This window comes from Miniopterus natalensis, chromosome 3 (assembly GCF_054644295.1).
Source record: "Miniopterus natalensis isolate mMinNat1 chromosome 3, mMinNat1.hap1, whole genome shotgun sequence".
In the NCBI taxonomy this organism is placed as follows: domain Eukaryota; kingdom Metazoa; phylum Chordata; class Mammalia; order Chiroptera; family Miniopteridae; genus Miniopterus; species Miniopterus natalensis.
This window is the reverse complement of record NC_142083.1, coordinates 49,726,135-49,747,700: the sequence shown is the minus strand read 5'-3', so window position 1 is coordinate 49,747,700 and position 21,566 is coordinate 49,726,135. Positions and strand designations below refer to the sequence as shown.

The 21,566-nt window shown below is 33.7% G+C and overlaps 1 protein-coding gene across 4 annotated transcripts in view; it reads left to right on the top strand.

The window, feature by feature from the left end:
* Positions 1-21,566, top strand: part of ARB2A (ARB2 cotranscriptional regulator A) — a 306,630-nt gene that overhangs the window by 48,655 nt on the left and 236,409 nt on the right. For 3 of the 4 annotated variants that reach the window (XM_087815443.1, XM_087815445.1, XM_087815444.1), the window contains 2 exons: positions 17,294-17,359; positions 20,715-20,906. In XM_087815443.1, coding sequence (XP_087671569.1) covers positions 17,294-17,359; positions 20,715-20,906 — 258 coding nt within the window. The remainder of the gene's footprint in view (positions 1-17,293; positions 17,360-20,714; positions 20,907-21,566) is intronic. The other variant, XM_087815446.1, reaches the window with a different exon arrangement.

The window sequence follows — 21,566 nt, the reverse complement described above, 5'->3', positions numbered from 1 at the left end:
AACCCTTGCTACTCAGAGTGTGTGTACTCAAAGCAGTATCTGGCAGCTTCTTAGACATGCCCACTCCCAGGCATCACCCCAGACCTGCTAAATTAGAGTCTACATTTTAATACTATATCCAGGTGATTAGTATGCACATTAAAATTTGAGAAGCGCCAAACAATTTCTTTTGGAGAGGGGTGAGCTCTTCTGGGACAATACTGCATGGCTTTCTTTCTGAAAACATTTTTAGAAATTTTAACCCTCTTTATTTCCAGCTATTTCTCCTACACTTCTTCAGCTTATGTCTCAGACTTTGGAAGTTAGGTTGCTTTATAGCAATTTACTACTTCACTGGTAGATAAAAAGATGGCAAAGGAATGCTTAATTCCTTTGTAGATTCTGAACACAGATTATTGTATAGTGAACATGTGCACTGGATCTTTTGTGTGGTGTGAATGTAGACTAATATTTAATTTCTTTGTGTATTTCACTTAAAAAGAAAATAAACTTTTGTATTTTATAGTAATTCAATTGTTTAATTACATAATACTTAACATCTTCAGTTTCTCTGAAGTCTTCTGTCTGGTGTAAACATCATTACTTAAGAAAGAATAAACGTTCTTGTTGAGGAAAGCCCCTGAACTTCCCTGTACATTCTTCCTGAGTGTCCCAGATTGGAAGACTTATCCATCTACTGATCTGAGCCACTTTCCTAGGAGAGTGGGCCTGGCTTTTTTGCAACAATATTTGCTGCTTGCTCAAAAAGTGCTGAGCCCATGGCCCAAGGCTCCTCAATAGTAATGCAACCCTGAAGGTGCAGGTGTCATCTGAGTCCTTTGTGTTTCCCCCATGGGACTTTGGAGTAAGGGGAACTGACACAAATATATTCATGTTGCTTGCTGTGCCATAAGTAATAAAGGCCTTGGTTTCAGACCCATGAGTCTTGTGTCTTCTGCCAGCGCCCTTGAAACAGTAGTGTGCTAACTTCTTAGCTTGCAGACTCCACAGTTCTTGAGAGTTGGGACCTGTTAAACTTGATCAACCTAGGATATGGTTTAACTTTTTTGCTATATTCTGTAGCACAGATGTTAAAGTTTTTATTGCAGATATTGATTTTTTTTCTTTTACACTTTTAATCTTTCCCAACTAACGTACATTGCTGCTGTATTATTTAGAAGTAGGAGATTGATTAACTTTTCCTTGATGAACTTTGTGGCTTTTTTGCCAAATGTTGTAAAGAAAGATAGTGGCACCAATCTAAAATCTATTGGGTTGTTTGTTTTTTCTCTCTTTTCTCCTAATTTTTTTTTTTTTGGAAGGATAAATAGATCTGGGGGTCATTTCAGTCTCTTTCTTAGTCTCTTCAGTCTCTTTGTCAGGTGGTATGTTAGAGAAGCAAATAATGTCCGGAAAATAGAACAACTGTTTCTATAATTGGATCAAATTTGTGACTTAGATTCTTTAAAATTAAATTAATGCTGTGCTTGTATTCTAAGCCAAAAGATCCTTGATTTTAGTTGTAATTTTTAAATAACTCATTTTCTTTTGAGGAAGAAAGAATAATGAAGTACTTTTTATTGTTGTTGCTCTAGAAGTTTAAAAACAAGTCTCTTTTGTATAAGCAATTTCATTTCAATATTTTATTTCATTATTTTATTTTAATGTAGTTTATCTTCCTACTGACTTTTTAAAATGTATACACCTCTTTTAACTTATTAGATTTATTTGAAGTAAAATGAAGAATATGAGTTTCATAACTAAATATTTTTCTACCTCAAGAAAACAGTAGGATATACTGAATAAAATAGTTGAAAATGTAACTGCATTTCACTGTTTTAATTTACAGTAGTTTTAGATTCACATGCTGTTGTAAGAAATAATATGGAGAGATTTTGTGGACCTTTACCCCATTTCCCTCAATGCTAACATTTTGTAAAATGATAATACAATAATGTAACCAGAATATTGACCTTGATACAGTCAAGATATAGAACATCTCCATCAACACAAGGATCTCTGTATGTTCCTTTTGTAGCTACACCCAATTCTTACCTACCTCAGCCACCTTCTTAATCTCTGGTAATCATTAATCATTTCTTCAATTCTGTAATTCTATCATTTTAATGCTATATAAATGGGGTTATAGAGTTAGTATATAATCTTTCGGAATTTTTTGTTTTCACTTAGCACAGTTCTCTGAATATTCATTCAGGTTGTTCCATGTGTTGATATTTGTTCTTTTTTTATCTTCACCCAAGGGTATGTTTTAAAAAAAAAAAAAAATGTTCTTATTGATTTCAGAGAGAGGAAGGGAGAGGGGGAGAGAGAGAGAAACATCAATTGAGAGAGAAACATGGATCAGCTGCCTCCTGCACACCCCCTTCTGGGGATTGAGCCCACAGCCCAGGCATGTGCCCTGACTGGGAATCTCATGGGCACCCTCCTGGTGCATGGGAGGATGCTCAGCCAACTGAACCACACCAGCCAGGCCTGAGGGTATGTTTATTGATTTTAGAGGGAAAGGAAGGCGTAGAGAGAGAGAGAGAGAAACATCAATCAGTTGCCTCCCATACACGCCCAACTGGAGACCCAACCCAAAACCTAGGTGTGTGCCCCGATCAGGAATCAAACCTACAAACTTTGGTGATGCTCCAACCAACTGACCCACCCAGCCAGGGCTATATGTGTTCTTTTTTTATTATTGAGTGTTATTACATGGTATAGATATACCACAGTTTGTTTAACCACCCATTTATGGACATCTGATTGTTCCCAGTTTGGGACTATTATGAATAAAGCTGCTCTAAACATTTGTATACAGGTTTTGTGTCAGAATAATTGCTTATTACTCTGGGAGAAATGCCCAGGAGTGCAGTTGCTGGCTTGTATAGTAGTTAAATGTTTATATTTTTAGAAATTGCCAAGCTGTTTTCTAGAGTGGCTGTATCATTTTACATTCCCACCAGCACTAGATGAGTGATCCAGTTTCTCTGCATCCTTACCAACATTTGATGTCATCACTATTTTTTATTTTAGCCATTCTAGTAAATGTGTACTGATATTTCATTGTGGTTTTAATTTGCATTTCCCTAATGGCTATTGATGTTGACATCTTTTCATGTGCTGATTTGACATCTGTATATCCTCTTCAGGAAATACCTCAATGTCTTTTTGCCATTTTCTGATTGGATTGTTTGGGTTTTATTACTGTAACATTTTGAGAGTTCTTTATATATTCTAGATAATAGTTCATTTTCAGATATGTGGTTTGCAAATAGTCAATGCTCATTATTTTATGGAATTTGTATTTTCAAATTTGCCTACTTGTTAAAATTAATTTTTAACCCCAAATCGATACTTGTGGTGATATTACAGTCATTTGAAGGCATGCACAGAGTGGCAAAAATTTTGTCACCTGACATACACATTTCCAGCTGGGGTCAAACAAGGTGATGCTCTGCATTCTTGTTTTAATTCTGATATTGTAAACAAGTGTGCATTTCACAGATGATTTCATGCCATGCTTTTTGTATTTTTGTACTGTGATGTGTCTTACAGAGAAAATACCTGCTTTAGATAAGCTTTGTTCAGGCATGAGTGATAGTTCTATACTGGGCATGAGTTCAGTTCTAATGAATCACTGTATATTAAATAAGGGGACTTTAAACAGAAATATACATAAAACAAATTTATATATTGATCTGCTGATGATAATGTTGTTGCCAGAGACTTGCAGGAATCTATATTTTAGTTTTCTCTTATTCAGTGGTCATGGAGAATTCATAGAACATAACTACTGTGAATAATGAGAATATATTGTATATTCTTTTCATCCTTTTAACAGCTCTTTCACAGAGCAAAATTTTTAATTCTAATGAAATTCAGCTTATCAATTTTTTCTTTTATGGATCATGCTTTTTATGTAAAATCTAAGGACTCTGTCTAGTCCTACATCCTGAATATTTTCTTCTGTTTTTTTTCCTCTAGAAATTTTATAGCTTTATACTTCACATTTTGAATTAAGTTTTGTGTGCAGCATGAGACAGGCTAAGGTTTTCTTGTTTGGTTGGTTGGTTTTGCCTATGGATATTCAAGTACTCTGCTACCCATTTGTTAAAAAGACTATCTTTCCTCCATTGAACTGCTTTTCTATGTTTCTCAAAACTCACAAGGGCATATATGTGTATCTTATTTTGAATTTTCTGTTCCATTTCATTGATCTATATGTTTATCATTCTGCCGTACCACATCACTTAGATTGCTGTAGCCATATAGTAAGTCTTGAAATCTGGTAGACTGATCCCTCCCACTTTATTTTTCTTTTTCAAAATTGTTTTAATCTACTCTAGATCCTTTACTTCATATAATTTTTCATATGTATTTTATATATTTTTAAAAATAATCTTGTTTATATCTAAAAAAATCTTGCTCGGATTTTAATAGGGATTGCATTAACCTACTTATCAATTAGTAGAGAATTGACATCTTTATTATGTTGAGTCTTACATGAACACAGTATTTCTTGTATTTCTTTATGTCTTTGATTTCTTTCATCAGTGTTTCATACTTTTCAGGATATAAGTCTTATACACATTTTGCTAATTTTACACCTGAGTATTTCATTTGTTTGAGTGGTTATAAATGGTATAGTTTTTTTAACTTTAGCATTCATGTTTTCACTGCTATATTAAAAATATGATTGATTTTTGCAAGTTTATCTTATATCCTGCATTTCTTGCTGCACTTGCTTATTTTATTTTTTCTTGCAATATTCTTTGAGATATTTTGTGTAGACAAACATGTAATCTGCAAATAGGAACAGTTTTACTTCTACCTTTCTCATTTTCATATCTTTATATTCCTTTTCTTATTGCAGTGGCCAAAACTTCCAGCACTATGTTGAATAAGATGTTGAAAGTGAAAATTTTTGCCTTGTTCTTAGGCTAACAGAAAGCATTCATTCTTTTACCATTAAATATAATGTTAGCTGTTGGTTTTTTTGTGGAGACTTTCCATGATGTTGACTAATATAATTGAATATAATCTCGTTTTTTTGGCTTGTCATGGTGCCAACAGCTAGAATTTGTATAGTTATTAACATTAAATAATTTAAGTGCCCTAACAACATTATTCAAACTCTCCAAATACAGAGTAAAAATTTACCATTGTTTATACTAAAGACACTATGGAGAACGTTGTTTTATGTGTCCATGTTTACTCCCCCCGCCCCCCTCCCCCCACATTGCTGCCTGATTCCTTAGAAATCTTTCTTTGGTCTTTCTACTATAATTGGTTATGCCTTAATCTTTTCATGTGCCCACTTTATAAAATCCTTTAAAGACAGAAATTAGTTTAGTAGTTGCTAGGGGCTAGGCAGAAAGAGGAAAAGGAAGTGACTGCTAATGGGCATGGATTTCATTTTGGGGTGATAAAAATGTTCAGGAATTATAGATTGGTGATAGTTACAGTACTTTGTGAATAGACCAAAAGCCACTAAATTATATACAATGAAAGGGTAAATTTTATTGTATGTGAATTATATCTTACATTTCTTAAAAAAGAGTAAATAACCACACAAAAAGTGCAGTTAGTGAAACTTACTGAGATAATAAATGAAGCCTATTTTAAGTATTTCATCGATTGTGAAAACTTATCCATCAATACGTCTAAGAAACTTGTTTTAAACGCAGCCAAGCATATAATGATGGAAGATGATTTGACTTTTGGTGTGAGCAATATATACAGATCATGTATCAGACATGTACACTTGAAACCTATATGATCTTATTAACCAGTGTCACCCAATAAATTTAATTAAAAATAAATTTAATTTAAAAATAAATAAAAAGAAAAATGAACATATATTTAGGATTAATGATATACTGGACCACATCCTGATGCTTGCTTCTTTTTATTAAAAAATATATATCTTTATTTGATTTCAGAGAGAGGAAGGGAGATGGAGAGAGAGAGAGTTGTCATTGATTGGCTGCCTCCTGCACTGAGGATCGAGCCCACAACCCAGGCATGTGCCCTGACTAGGAATCGAACCTAGATCTGGATCCTAGGTCGATGCTCAACCGCTGAACCACGCCCGGCCCGGGCGATAATTACTTCTTTTAAAGTATATTAGCTTTCTTGATTCCCTATAAATCAGAATTTTACAAGTTATTTCTTTCAATCACTAAATGGAATTTTATGACTTTAAAAGAGTTGACATAGATTAAAAAAAACAACAACGGAACATTTTCTGGGCAGCACAAGGGCTTCTTTCTGTGAAATGGTTTGAATATTTTAGATATAAGGACCTCCGTTATTTAAGAAAGTTAAAATAAAATGCATTGGTCAGTAGACTACTAATGCATTGGTCGTTAGATCACTAAAGAACCAGTGCTCTCTGAATGGAATTGACTCAATTCAGACATTTGATCTGCCCTTTCTAACCCTTGATAGCACTCCAAGATTTTGACGCTACGTGTGAGAATGCAAGATAAGCCTAAAACTTGGATTCTTTCTGAAGGTATAATGAGCTACCACCCCAGCCATTTGGCACATCACCCATGTTATTTTAGAAAAAAAAAAAAAAAAAAAGCCTTTCAGTGGAATGGGATTATTTTACTTTAGCAGTTTTCTATGTTATAAAGTTTAATTGCAAGTTTAAATGAACAGAAGTAAATTTGTGCCCATATGGCATTAAAGTATGTTAACTTTAGGGGAGAGAAATAATATGAATAATGCTTAGAGATGCTTTTCTGTGCCAGAAACAAAAGCATAACATTCTTAAAATTGTATTTTCACTGACTTGTACCTGTCTAAGAAAAGAATAATATGTTTTATGCTATTTTTTTTTCTTGGATCATGGGTTGTTCTAAAAGTAGAATAAGATTTGTAGCCTAGTAATGGTTTTACAACCATCAGAGTAGCTGGGCAAATAACCTATTGTAAATTTCCTACATGTCTATTGATGTCATTAAACACAAGCATATTGTATCTCAGAATCATTTAGTCATCTTCACTGTTACTGACAGTTGGTGCATTAGTTCATGTTAAATGGAATATCTCTTTAAACTATTCTTGGCATTTCCTAGATTAGATGAATTATGAATTTGATTATTAAAATTAACCTTTTATGTTCATCTGGTATGTTGTTCTGAGCCAATGTCCTTTTGTACTAAATCTTTATCTTTCTGTGCTCTGGAAGAAAATCTTTATTCAGGTAGTATTTAATGCAAAGTATATTTTGCATGAAATGTAGTTTGCAATATATTCAGTTTGTTTTTACATGCAAATATTTTACAAATATATCTTGCATGAGCCAGAAGGATGGGTTTGTTCTGAGTTTGTACATCTTTTTATTTCTTTCTTCCTTTCCTCTAAATTGATTAGAATTTCAAAAATAATAGAAATAAAAACTAGGCTAAATTCTATTACCAATAAAGATAAACTATATTTGACTTTCAAAATATATGCTAATTTATAACCCCCCCCCCCCCAATCACCTCCCCATCTCAATACTCTCTAGGTTTTAAGAACATTTTGTTAAATTAGTTAAAGGAAAAAGATTCTAAAAAATCATGCTTGGCTATTATGTCATAGGCAGATGGAACTCCTCATTACACTCTTTATTTTATTCCTTTTCATGAATTTGTCAGTGTTGTGGGGGTTTTTTCCTTCTTATTTTTAAAGAAGATACTGCACAAATTGTTCCTTGAACCTCTTTTTCCTTTGGGGATGTACTTAACACATCCACACACATCCATATTCGTGCGTGTGCGTGTGTGTGTGTGTGTGTGTGTGTGTTGTGTACAGACACATATGCCGTTGGGAATCTCTTTTTGGGTTGTGTACTGTCTGATCAGAACAGAGGGATTCTGATTATTTTACAGTGTAGTATGGAATTTAGAAAGAATTCTGGAACTTTATTCAGAATGAGTATTTGAGGTCAATATAACACCATTCAAAGTTTCATGGAATACTTTAGCTGAAACTATTATAAGCCACTGACTATAAGTTGATTTTAAAATATTTTCCGGTGCAGAAACTTATATTTGGCCATTTTTACCAATGAAATAGCCTGAAATAGAGGTTAACTGATTGCATGAGGTTATCATATCTTGAATTAGAAAGTCATATATTTCAAGGGCATTTGAACACCTTTGTCAGAAGTAACTTTTTCAAGGAGGCGGAGAAGATGTAACTTGGAGGGAATACTAGTTTGTGAAAAGGTTTACAGGCATTGGGTTTTCCAAATCTAAGATTAAGTATGGGTTTTGATTGCTAATAAATATGTAGACTATATTATATAAAAAGACTATGTGTGCTTTGTAGCTCTGCTTGGGATCCTGTAATATCTTCTTGAATACAGAATAACTAGTTGAAGCTATGTCAGAATTCTTAAAAAACATATTCTGGGTTCATCTGTACTAATTTCCCCTCTAGCTTCTAGAACAATTGTCTTCCTGTTATACTAATGTTAAAATCAACTGAGGGACACAACCAGTGTATCAAAATATTTGTTTGCTAAATCCTAAAGTGGGTTAGCTAGATATCTTTTGGAGCTTGACACAAATCACTCAAACAACTTATCTTTAGTAATGGTTAATTTGGTAGAAAAATATAGTGTGCGTATTGACAATTGGGGAGTAAAAACAGCTGGCAGCTTCAGCTGGCACACAGAAACTAGAGGTGAAAGGTTCAGTCAGGAATTATATAGCCTATGAAATAATAAAGACCTATCCTATTTATTGGTTTACTTTTTAGTATCTGTCTCCTGAGAGCAGATGCCTGTATTTTCTCTTCTATATCTCCCATGCCTGGATCAATGACTGGCACATAGTAGCTTCTCAATAAATATTTGTCAGTTGAGCAAACTACCTGACAGGGAGCGTGAATTAGGCTTCTCTTTGAGCAATGCTACATTCATTGCTGTAATGAATACTTTATGTAGAGGGTTAAGAATTATTTTCGTTTGCTTTCAAACAGGATATTACTAAGTTATCTCAGATCATAATTATTTCTTAGAAAGTAATTGCAAATTAATGTATTTGTAAATGAGAAACATGTTCAAAGCATCAGTTGCTTGAATAGTAAAGAATAGTGAAATGGGAAAATCTAATTTTAGGAAAGCAATTTCTTTTTCAGATTTGTAACATTGGAAGTCAATGGTTGTAGAACAATTTAGTAGACCCCAGAATGCAGGCTGATCTTTGAGATGTTGGGAAGCCTATGCAAGAATTCTGATTTGGATTTGTGAACCTGTGAGAATTTGAGACACCTCAGTGACCTGTGCAATCCCTAGATCTTAGAACTAGTCCAACCTCTAGCTGTCTGCATTATCATATAAACTTTAGCTCCATAAACAGTGCACTTCCCATAAGTTTTGAAAGGCTGCTGCCCATTGTTCTAGTGATTTCATAAAGATATCTGTTCGTATTTTAAAACCCCTGTGTATATCTGTGGAGAAGCAGTTATTAATTTATTTCTTCTAAGGACAGAAACTTACTTAATGCCTAGACAGTGTATATATGTATGCATGTCTGTGTATATAATTTAGGTAGGTAGATAGATACAGATACAGGAATATAGATAATATATTATTAGATTAAAACTGTCACATCATTCCTATTTAGTGATAGTTTCTGAATAGTTCCAAAGGTGATGTGGGCTGACAGTCTATAATGTTCCTATAGTCGGTTAAGAAGAGACTTATTCTCCACGTATTTGATAATTCTTCAAGCACTATGCATCTATTTAGGGAAAACCATTTGGAAGAAAATGAAGAAGGGACCATAGTTACTGTGATTTTGTCTCCAAATCACTGCATGTTCAACATGGTACTTCAGAGTTTCTTTTAGTTCCAGCCAATCTTCTTTTGTGTTTGTAATGATATAGGACAGGGCTATGAGATTTTTATATATATCATAAATTATATATATATTTGTGATAAGAACACTTAACATGAGCTCTACCCTCTTGAAAATTTTTTAAGTGCACAATACAGTATTGTTACCATAAGCACTATTTGTACAACAGATCTCCAGAACTAATTAATCATGTAAAACTGAAACTATATACTCATTGAATAGCAACTTCCCATTTCCCCCTTCCCCAACCCCTGGCAACTACCATTTTATTCTCTATTTTTCTGAGTTTGTTTCACTCAGCATAATGTCCTCCAGTTTCATCCATGTTGTCACATATGACTGAATTTCCTTCTTTTCTAAAGCTGAGTAATATTCCATTGTATGTATATACCACATTTTCTTTATGCATCCTCTATCCATTGATTAGCATTTGGGTTGGTTTCCTATCTTCTCTATTGTAATAACTCTGCACTGAATGTGGGAGTGCAGATACCTTAGAGATCCTAATTTCTGTTCATTTGGATATATACCCAGAGTAGGACCGTTGGGTCATAATTCTATTTTTTAACTTTGTAAAGAACCTTTTTACTGTTTCCATAGTGTTTTACACCATTTTACATTCCCACCAACAGTGTCCAAGGTTTCCAGTTTCTCAAATGACTGTGATTATCACCCTGTGATTTTCTCCAGATATATATAAATTTTTTTCAGTATGCGTCTGTTTCAGATGGCCTGTGCTTATTTTGTTATAATTCTTTCCAAATAATTTATGAAAGTGATTTACATGTATCAATAGTGAAAACACCTTACACTTTAAAACTGATTTTCTTTTTTTGAAGCTTTTTTATGTGCATTATCACATTAATTCTTATAGATATAAATATAGATTTCATTCTTATGTGTGACCAGTCTCCTCTTAGAGTTGTTCCTGTGAATTTTCTAAGAAACTATTGTACATTTTAAATTTGAGCTGTATTGTCCAAACTAGTCTCTCTGCAAAATTGTACGCCACTTACATTGTAAAATAACTTGGAAGTTCTTGTTTTATTAACATAGCTTTGTAATTCATAACTTTTGAAGGTATACTTCCACTAACATTTTTATGTCAGTGCATTTATAGAATTGAGCAAAAGATTTTATAGTAGATGATGTGAATATTTTACTTTAAGTCTGCAATGCAAAAGAACAACAAAAAATGTGTGGGGAATTCTGTTATGATCTAGCAAGTCTGTAGCTTTAATTTGAATTCACTAAAGAGAGTGGACTTCATAGATTTACAGTTAATGAGCCATTTTTCTTAAAGTATTCTGTCACTGTGGGATTGAATACAGTTAGAACTGACAGTTGGAAATGTGCTGAGATAGGGAAATAAAAAACAGCTGTCTCTCTGGGCAAACGCTACCAGCTGGTGAGGCTCGCCAAAGCAAAATATTTTATATAATAAAATAGCTTTCAGATATTAAAGTTGCATATTATATATTTAAGGTAATTGTTTTTAGTTTGTTTGCTTTTGTCAAGCCAAAATACTAAGATTTTTTTTTAGTTTAAGAAGTTTTCTATTTTAATGACAACTAATCTCTTTAGTATGTATTCATTAAACTAATATATATGCCTTCAGAGTTTACGTTTTGAAATTGTGTAGGACTCACTGGAAAAGTGTTTTTGTTTCTTATATGAACTTTAGAAGTAAAACCAGTTTTTTCTTGTTAGGTATTTCTAGAATGAAATCTATTTCTTAAATGTCTTGAATTGTGTTAGAGATGAATCATTATGGTCTCGTACTCTAAGGTAAGGTTTATACCTCTGAACATATAGTTCCTTCTCTTCCAAAAGCTTAAACTCTAGTGGCAAAGACAGATCTTGGAAAAGACATTATTAATAATCTAAGTGTTGGGAAGGAGTAATACAAAATTCTTAGCTACATCTTGAAGATAGGTTGGAATGCCAGGCAAGGAAGATGTTAAAGCTAGATAAGCAAAGAATGGGCCAGCATTCCAGGCAAAGCAAAGTCATTTGCAAAAGCTCTGAGGTGAAAAAGACCCTTATGCTTCTGAGTTGTTAAAAAGTCGGTGTGATTACACAATACAGAGAGAATGATGAAAAGAGCTGGTATAGGATGAAATTTGAGAAGTAGGCAGGGGCCAGATCTGGTAGGCCTTGCTGGATTTAAGGACTGTGGCATTATCCTTACTTATAGCACTGGGAAGCTATTAGATTTGCATTTTTAAAGGAGTCATGGGTCTGCTAGTAGTAGATATGATCTGGAGGAAGTCTGCTATATTAGATATAGCAGTGGCCGGCTTCAGATGCAATCCAAAGAAGAGATAATAAATCTGTTGATAGACTAGAATGGTGACAGTAGAGATGGGGAGATCTGGGATCTCCCAATATTAGCTTGAGGGGCTTGAAGGGACAGAAGAAGGACAAGGAGTCATTACATTTGGGCTTGCAGTGTGAGCAGTTAGGTGGATGGTAGTGCCCCTTACGAAGCTGGTGAACACACTGGAGGATATGTAGGTTTGGACAAGTGTAGATGGATTCAGTTTGAACATACTGAATTTGAGGTGCCTGTGAAATCGCTGCAAGGAGATATTTGTAGTTAGTTGGACACATTTATAAGTCTGTGTCTCTGGTAAGCTATTTAAGAGTCTGGTTAGTGAGAGGAAAGGATGGCTTTAAGGAGGACTCTTCTTTAGAACAGGTAAAAGGAAAATGTGTGAGCAAGTGATCTGAAGCTGATGTAAATGAAGGACAGCTGGGGATAGACTAGAACTCCAGGGAATGCTAATGGAAGTTGGAGGAATGAATTTTATTTCAAAGATATGCTGAAAAAGCAGTTACTTCAAAAGACTTTTTAAAAGTTTAGAATGTACCCACTAAGAATGAAGTAGAAAAGGTTTTAAGGGGAAAAGTAAGGATGAGATGAAGATGATTTTAGTGAAATTTAAGATGTAGTTCTGACTTAAGAGGATGTACACGCAGGGTAAATGTTCTTTAGTTCCAATTAGACAACTCATTGCCATTCATGTCATAGTCTCTTTAACGTAAAGAACCTAGAGGAGCCCTTTTAGGCTTCACCAAACTGACATTGAATCATATTAAACCTTAATTATTAAGAAATTTTTTCTCTTCCTCCTTCTTTCCGTCCCTCCCTCCATCTTTCCTCCTCCTTTTCTACTGTCCCTCCCTCCGTCCCTTCCCAGGAGGAAGCTAAGAGGAAATGTAGAGTTTTGGTCAATGGCACATAAGAAGAAAAGATGTTTTTCTTTTTTAAATAATTAGGTAACTTGCAGGGTGGAAAAAATCATTTTAAATGATTTCTAAGTTCCAAGGTATTAACTTTGTGTAAATTTAATTCGCATAGGATTTAATAAACAATGCTTAAGGTTATGTATGTTTTTCTTAGTGAATATTTTTGTGAAGCATTAAATAGTTCAAAAGATCTTACTAAACTGGTTCATCCGCACAATGGAACACTGACTAGTGAAGAATAAAGAAGGTCTCTGTTACTGAGAGGGTAGGTCATTGTGTATTTAGTCTGCTATAAGAAAGAGAAGATGATAAGAATACATTGTGCAACACAGTGTGTGCAGTATGCTGTCTTTTTTAAGAAAGGGAGGGAAATAATACATTTTTATTTGCTTATACTGGCACTAAGAAACACTGGAAGGTGCATAAGAAACTAGTAAGATCAACAATAGGGGTCAGAATGCAGGGCATACAATGGAGGAGGGTAGGGGTAGGAGGGAGGACATCTCAGTGTCTATTGTGTTATTATTGTTTTCATGTTTAAATCTTGTGAATTTATTTTCAATACAAAAATTAATTTTTAAAATATTTTTAAATGTATTGCTTTTGTTTTTTTATAAGCTGAAAAGTCACATGTTTGCAAGCACTACCAGTTATTTTTCATTCATTCATTGTTCATGTATTGTGCATCAACAGTGTGGTTGATGCTACAATAAAGTATAATATATGTAATTCTTATAAAGGGCTCACTTTGGTGGGCCAATGAGAATGTGAGGTAATCCCTGTGGAATGCTAAATGTTCTTAAGAAAGGCACAGCTATTGGGCAGAATCAGTGAAAATTCAGATAGGAGGTAGCATTTGAATTACCTTTTTGAGCAATTGTAGGAAAAAGGGAAAAGTTAAGGGAACTTTAGGTGAGGGGTGAACATAGGCACAAACATGGCAAGCTATAGGACTTGCTCCAGAATTCCTTGCTTTTGACAAGCAGTATGAATGAAAATCATCCTCGAGTATAGCTGTGGTCTTGTAACATTTCAAGAAATTAAAATGTTTTGATGAAAGCAAATTGTTGTTACCCTGTTTGTCATTTGCCACATTTTCATTGAAATTCTTGTGGAAATATAGGCAGTGTCAGTAGCACCTGAACTAGGAATATGTACAGTATGGGAAATTTTAAAATAACATTTCGTTCTGATATAATTTCACACAGAATAGTTGAGTGATTACAAAGATCATATATATTATATATTACTTATATAATTTTTTTCTGAACCATTTGAGAGTAAAGTTAGAAACTTTATTCCCTTTTACCTCTAATACATTGGTGTATATTTCCTAAGAACATTCTCTTCATAATTACAGTATAGTTATCAGAATCGGGAAATTTTACATTGATTCATTATTACCAATCTACAAGCCATGTTTAAAGTTTGCAAATTGTCACATAATGTACTTAATTACTGATATTCCTCTAGTCCAGGATTAAATCTAGGTTCACACTTTGTATTTAGTTGTCACGCCTCTTTATTCTTCTTTAATGTGAAACCATTCCTTAGCCTTTTTAAATCTTTCTTGACATTGACATTTTTTGAAGTATAGGACATTTATAGAATGACCTTCAATTTGAGCTTGTCATACATATTCTCATAAATAGATTTGGCTCATGCGTGTGTGTTTTGTTTTTTGCTTGTTTATTTGTTTTTTGTTTTTATTTAATTTTATTTTTGTTTAAAATATTACAGATGTCCCTTGTTCTCCCCAATGACCCGTTCCATCCTGTCCCTTCCGCCACCCCAGTCCCTCTCCCCACCATTGTCCGTGTCCTTGGGTTGTGCATATATGCATATAAATTCTTCGGTTACTCTCTCCCCCTCCATCCACCCGCCCTCCTCCATCCCTCTGACATTCGTCAGTCTCATCTATGCTTCAATATCATTGAATCTATTGTTTATCAGTTTATTAAGTTCTTTAGATTCCACATATAAGTGAGATCGTGTGATGTTTGTCTTTCTCTGCCTGGATTATTTCACTTAGCATAATATTTTCCAGATCCATCCATACCGTCCCAAAGGGTACGAGATCCTTCCTCTTTACAGCTGCATAGTATTCCATGGTGTGAATGTCCCACAGCTTTTTCATCCACTCATCTACTGATGGGCACTTGGGCTGTTTCCAGATCTTAGCTATTGTAAACTGTGCTGCTATGAACATCGGGGTGCATATATTCTTTCTGATGAATGTTTCAGGATTCTTAGGATACATTCCTAGGAGTGGAATCACTGAGCCAAATGGCAGCCCCATTTCTAATTTTTTGAGGAACCTCCATACTGTTTTCCATAAAAATCCTGGAAGAAAACATAGGCAGTAAAGTCACAGACATCCCACGTAGTGGACTTTTCACTGATACATCTGCTAGGGCAAGAGAAACAAAAGACAAAATAAACATATGGGACTACATCAAACTGAAAAGCTTCTGCACAGCAAAAGAAAACAGCCTCAAAATACAAAGGAACCCCACGGTCTGGGAAAACATATTTGCCAAGGATGAATCTGATAAGGAGCTAATTTCCAAAGTGTACAAAGAACTCATAGTACTCAGCAAGAGGAAGACAAACAAGCCAATTAAGAAATGGGCAAAGGACTTGAATAGATACTTCTCCATAGAGGACATACGGATGGCCAAGAGACACATGAGAAAATGCTCAACATCTCTAATCATCAGAGAGATGAAAATTAAAACCACAATGAGGTATCACTTCCCACCTGTCAGAATGGCTCCATCAATAAATCAACAACCGACATGTGCTGGCGAGGGTGTGGAGAAAGGGGAGCCCTGGTACACTGCTGGTGGGAATGCAGACTGGGGCAGCCACTGTAGCTCATGTGTTTTTGACACAAGTACCTTAAATGTGATCTTGTCCTCCATACATGATATCAAGAGTACACAATTTTGGTTTGCTCCAATATGGTGATGTCTGCCAGGTCCTACCATAGAGTTACTATTATTTTACTCTCTATAATTTTTAGTAACTTGGGATAAAATACTTGAGACTATGTTCTTTATGAAACTTTCCACCTATTAATTTTAGCATCTATTATTGATTTTCTAACTTCTACCTATTAATTTTAGCACCTATTGATGATTAACTAACTTCAATATGCATTAGTTGGCATTCTGCTGTAAGAAAGAGCTTTCTTTTCCCTTTCCTTTTTACTTTATATATTTATGGAATCATTGATTCTAATCTTACTTGATGGGTTATATAATCCATTGCTGTCATTATTTTGATGTCTCAATGATTCCAGATTTGGCCAGACAGCTTCTCATCAAGCAGGTTTTGTGTTCTTTCAACATTTATTCATCACTCAGTATTTTCTTGTTTTTTGGTGCAAAATTTTATTTTCTGACTTATCTTGCACTTTCTGTACTCCACGCCCTGAATCAGCCTTTTCTCCTCAGATGCTTGGGTTTCCTTCCATCTTCAAAACCAGGATGGCCAATTGGGCCTTCTCACTTTGCATCTTTCTGACACACTGTTTTTCCATAATCTTCCACTTTTAAGGATTGATATGATTAAATTGGATCCACTCGGATAATCTCCTCATCTTGGGTTCTTAACATTAACTATATCTCCAAAGTCTCTTTTACCATGTGACATAACCTATTAACAGGTTCTGGAAGTTAGGATGTGGATATCTTTGGGTTGCCATGCTTCTGCCTACCACAGACAGTAATACTACTTGGTGCCTGACTTTGCTGAATTAATTTTCTTTTTCTGTTTAGAATTCGTTCAACCAATTTCCTCCTTGATTCAGTGAATATAGAAGAGGTGTTAGGATTCAGAGTCACAATAATACTGTATTAGATACAATATCTATAGGTAACTTATAAGGAAAACAGATTCCAGAAATATTGAAAACAGAATACATGCGCACAGAGTATTGCTTTAAAAAACAGGAAGTCCTTGTTTATGAGTTTATATTAACAGGTCCTAATTCATAGTATTAAGGTTCATAGTTATTCACACAGCAACAGGAAGTAATCTATTACAAATAATTAATAAAGAGTCTCTTAATTTAGTATAAAAACATTCCAAAATAGAGAGATACTCATTCAGAACAAGAAGTGATAATGATTTATGTGAATTTTGATAATGAATAACATTACATCTTAATGTGTTCTTTCTTTCCTACCTAGATCATCACGAAGTATGTATATGAGCTCCTGGAAAAGGACTGTAATTTGAAAAAAATCTCTATTCCAGTAAGTCAAATTTTTAAAAATGTTTATACTTCCAGATAAAATCGTTTTTAATTCAGAAGAAAACTTTTGTTTTTTATCAACTGTGATAAGTTTAAATGTTAAGGTCCTAGTGTTTTGATATTGATAAAGATGACATTAAACTCCTGTCAGTATACTTCATCTCAGACCTACTGTGTGCAATGAGATGAGGTATACTACAAAATAGACACAGGAATGTCAAGTACAGCATGGAGAATATAGCCAGTGATATTGTTATAATTGTTTATGGTGCCATGTGGGTACTTGAAATGACAGGGGGAGCACTTTGTAAGGTGTATGATTGTCTGGCCACTAGGCCGTATGTCTGAAACTAATGCAAAATAATGTTGAATTTAAACTGTAATGGGAGGGGAAATGAAATATGTATAGGTAAATAAACACTAATACCTAACTTAAAAAGTGATTGCAATTTTTTTTAAAAAATGATAATGCAATTGAAAGGACTACCCTCTACCATTTCCCATGTCATTGATATAATTTATTTTTACTTATTTATTTGAAGGGAGGTGGTACACTGGAATGACCTTTATATGTATGTATTGTTAATGAAAACTCAGCTTAATAGATTACTATTGTTTGAAGATAAATGGACTTGGAACAGCCATTTCCAAACTTTAGTTAATAAAAAAACACCATTTTATTCATATAGAAATTTTACTATTGAAAGTTAGCATTAGCTCTATATGAGTAAGTTATGGTTACCAACTGCAAAGTCAGAGTTCTGTTAAATTGACATGGTATTAGCCAGTAACCAGCCCAGATATTGCCCTTACTTCTAAAGCATTAGCACCATTACATTATTCAGTTCAGTTTCTTTGCAACTGAATTTTCCTTGAATTTTCTAATGTTCTCATATTTTTGAAGTCAACATTTCGGGATGTTTAAGTAAAACTTTATTCACTTATTCATGGCCACCCTAATTTATAGCCCCTTAAAATTTTTGGAACATTATAATTACAAAACCACATTTTTATCTTCTGAAAATAAGTACTCTTCAAATTTTAAAGGGAATACTGTGGGATTTAAATTACCAACATTTCATGGCTTAAAAAATTGACTAAGTTCCTTGGTAACTGGATTTAGTCAAGTAGTAAAAAGAAACCGTGATCAGCCCCTCCTGGAAAGGGCAGAGCTACAGCATTTTTCATTAAGATAAACAGATGCCATTTCCATAGCCATTCCAGGACCCATGAAGGCCTCACTGACTTTAAGAGGCATTTTGATTTGGGCGTGTTTGGTACCCTCTGGTAAATGAATGACTAGAAGCTTCTGTGGCCTCTTCTTTGTTTACACACTGACAACTTTGCTTTTTAATTTTTTCCTTTTTATTATCACCATTTTCCTTTTTTTCAGCCACTTTACCTGAGTCATTCCTCTGTTTTCATGTAGTGTTCTTAGGACACTGGAATTACCTAGACTTGGTGTTCTCTCTTCTTCTTCTCCTTGTGACTTCAGTCATCCCTGCTGTCACTGTAGCTTGTTTACTAGGACATCTGCAATTGAAGCTAATATCATTCGGCTACACTTCATCTCTCTTCCTGCATGCTTAATTACTCGTAATAAAGACACAGTTACATCATTTTATTTCTTAGCATTGTGTAGCTCTTTTTAAATTCTTTATAATTACATATTAGTTTAATATTCAATATATGCTTTCTGAACCAGGCAAGTTATAACCAGTTATAGGATGCATTATTTAGTTAAATACCTTTTATCTAAAGGAAGCCATTGGTGCTTGATAAGATTTCTTATTCCCAAAGTTTATTCATTCCTTTATTTACTGAGTTCCTACGACATGCCAGCCTCTCCTTTAGGCACTGAATGTAGCTAGATAGAAACAGAAAAGTTTGTGCCTTTCTAAACTAACATTCTGGTAAGAGAGCAGAGGGTTAATAAACAGTTATACAAACAAATATATAAAGTAAAGCATCTAGTATATTAGACTGTAGTATGTGCTATGGAGGAAAATAAAAGAGAGAAAGGGACTAAGGAATTCTTGGGGTGGTATTTACTAAATGGGGTGGCCGGGGAAGGCTTTACTGAGAAGGTGGTATTTTTTCTTAAGCCCTTTGGCCATGCTCTTTTTGCTGAAATAATTGCCCTTTGTGTTCTGTTTACAAAAAATTCTAAGCATCTGTTACTGAGACCAATCTGATTGTCTTAGAAGTAGAGGAATGTTATTTTTTTTCTCTTCCCAGGAATAGTGACTGGGAATATTTGGAATCCAGGGAGTTTTTTGGTATCTAGAGCTTTTGTCAATTTCTTATTTTGATAACTGTATGAATAACTGTACGAAGGGAAGAACTGTTGCATTACCTAGCAGGTGGGTTGACCCACTCTATTCAAGGTCTGTTACCAGCCACCAGGCTGCACAAAGGCCTCCGTCCTGGTTGCTTGCCACTGCTGATGTGGAATACCACTGAGCACGGGCCATGGCCCGGGTAGTAAATGACTGGGGAGTCATTCTTTTTTAAAAGTCTTTTGAGTCTTTCAAATCTAAATCATACACCATCTAGTTTAAACCTAAATATGAAGTACAATTAAAATGAATAAAAATATTTAATTTCCATGGCATAGGTGACTAGTACATAAAATAAGATTATAAGAGTATGCAAACAATATTCCCTCATTAAATAATTGTTATATAACCTTGTGTTCATACTCTGAATGAAATTTTAAAGTCCATTTACATAGAACAGTAGATTTTTGAATTTTTAAATAGTTCCCTCTCCCACCTTTTAAAAGCTTAGTGGTATTTCTGAATAATATATGATTTTCCAATAGGTGTATCCTCCAATTGGGCCTTTCTGTTTTCTATCTTAGCTACAGTAAACTTCTATTATAGAATTATAGACTTAATAGCTGTGTGACCTTCAAGTTATTTAACCTCTCTGGATCTCAATATCTTCATCTATAAATAAGTATAGTAATAGTACCACCTTAATGTGATTGTGATGGAGATAATATTTTAAAAATATTTTGCGTAGTATCTAGATAATAGGAAGTGCTCGAAAATTAGTTATTCTTACATATGATGATACTTAATATACAACAATAATGTAGGGAGGCGTATATTTCCAATATTCTTTTTTCATATTTTTTTATATTTAAATTACTATCATGTCTTTTGTATTCATCCGCTCTATATGTAATTGTTAATCTCTAATGAATATTTTAATTTCATTTTAAACTTTTTTACTTCTATAATTCTGTAATAACCATTTTATAATTTATAGTAACCATTAGTTATTTTTTCATTTCTGTTTATGCCTGATCAGAAAACATGTATTTATTATTTAACTTTTTTTAATTACAGGTAGATGCCACTGAGAGTGAACCAAAGAGTTTTATCTTTATGAGTGAGGATGCTTTGACAAATCCACAGAAACTGATGGTTTTAATTCATGGTAGTGGTGTTGTCAGGGCAGGTCAGTGGGCTAGAAGGCTTATTATAAATGAAGATCTGGACAGTGGCACACAGATACCATTTATTAAGAGAGCTATGGATGTAAGTGCAATTTCTTTTATATTTTTGTGGGGGGGCATTTTATAGCTCTTCTTTATTATGTTATAATTTATTTTAACATGTTTCTTCTAATGTGTATCCTAAACATAGTCTTACCCTTTAATTGTTATTACTTATTTGTAATGAAAAATTGTTCTGCATTATTTTGCAGTTACAACTAAAAACAAAATGATATCTTAAGTGTGTAAAAATTTAGATTATGTCTTTGAAATGAATATTTTTCTAAAATTTTTTTATTTATTATTACATGAAATATCACTTAAACTATCAACTACTTATCAGTATTATTGAAATACTTCTGAAAAAATATGACTGCTTTTGTAAATCTTTTACAACCTTGTTTAATTATGTTAGAAACTAAAGGAAATCTGCTACTTTAAATTAATCTCTTATTCTTTAAAAAAAGAGTTGCGATAACTCAGTTTTTTTTTGTAATGTTTTAAAAAATACTCTTTGGAGGCACAAATAAAATGCTTTAAGCATAAGACATACGTAAAAAATGATTTATTGTAGTATTTACTGAATTACTTTTTTGAATTCAAACTTTTTAGAAATTGATATTTTAACACTGTATTTAAGGTTTTCTTCCTATAATAGTGAAATTGGTTTTTACTGGCCTAGCATTCTACATCTAAATGTTAG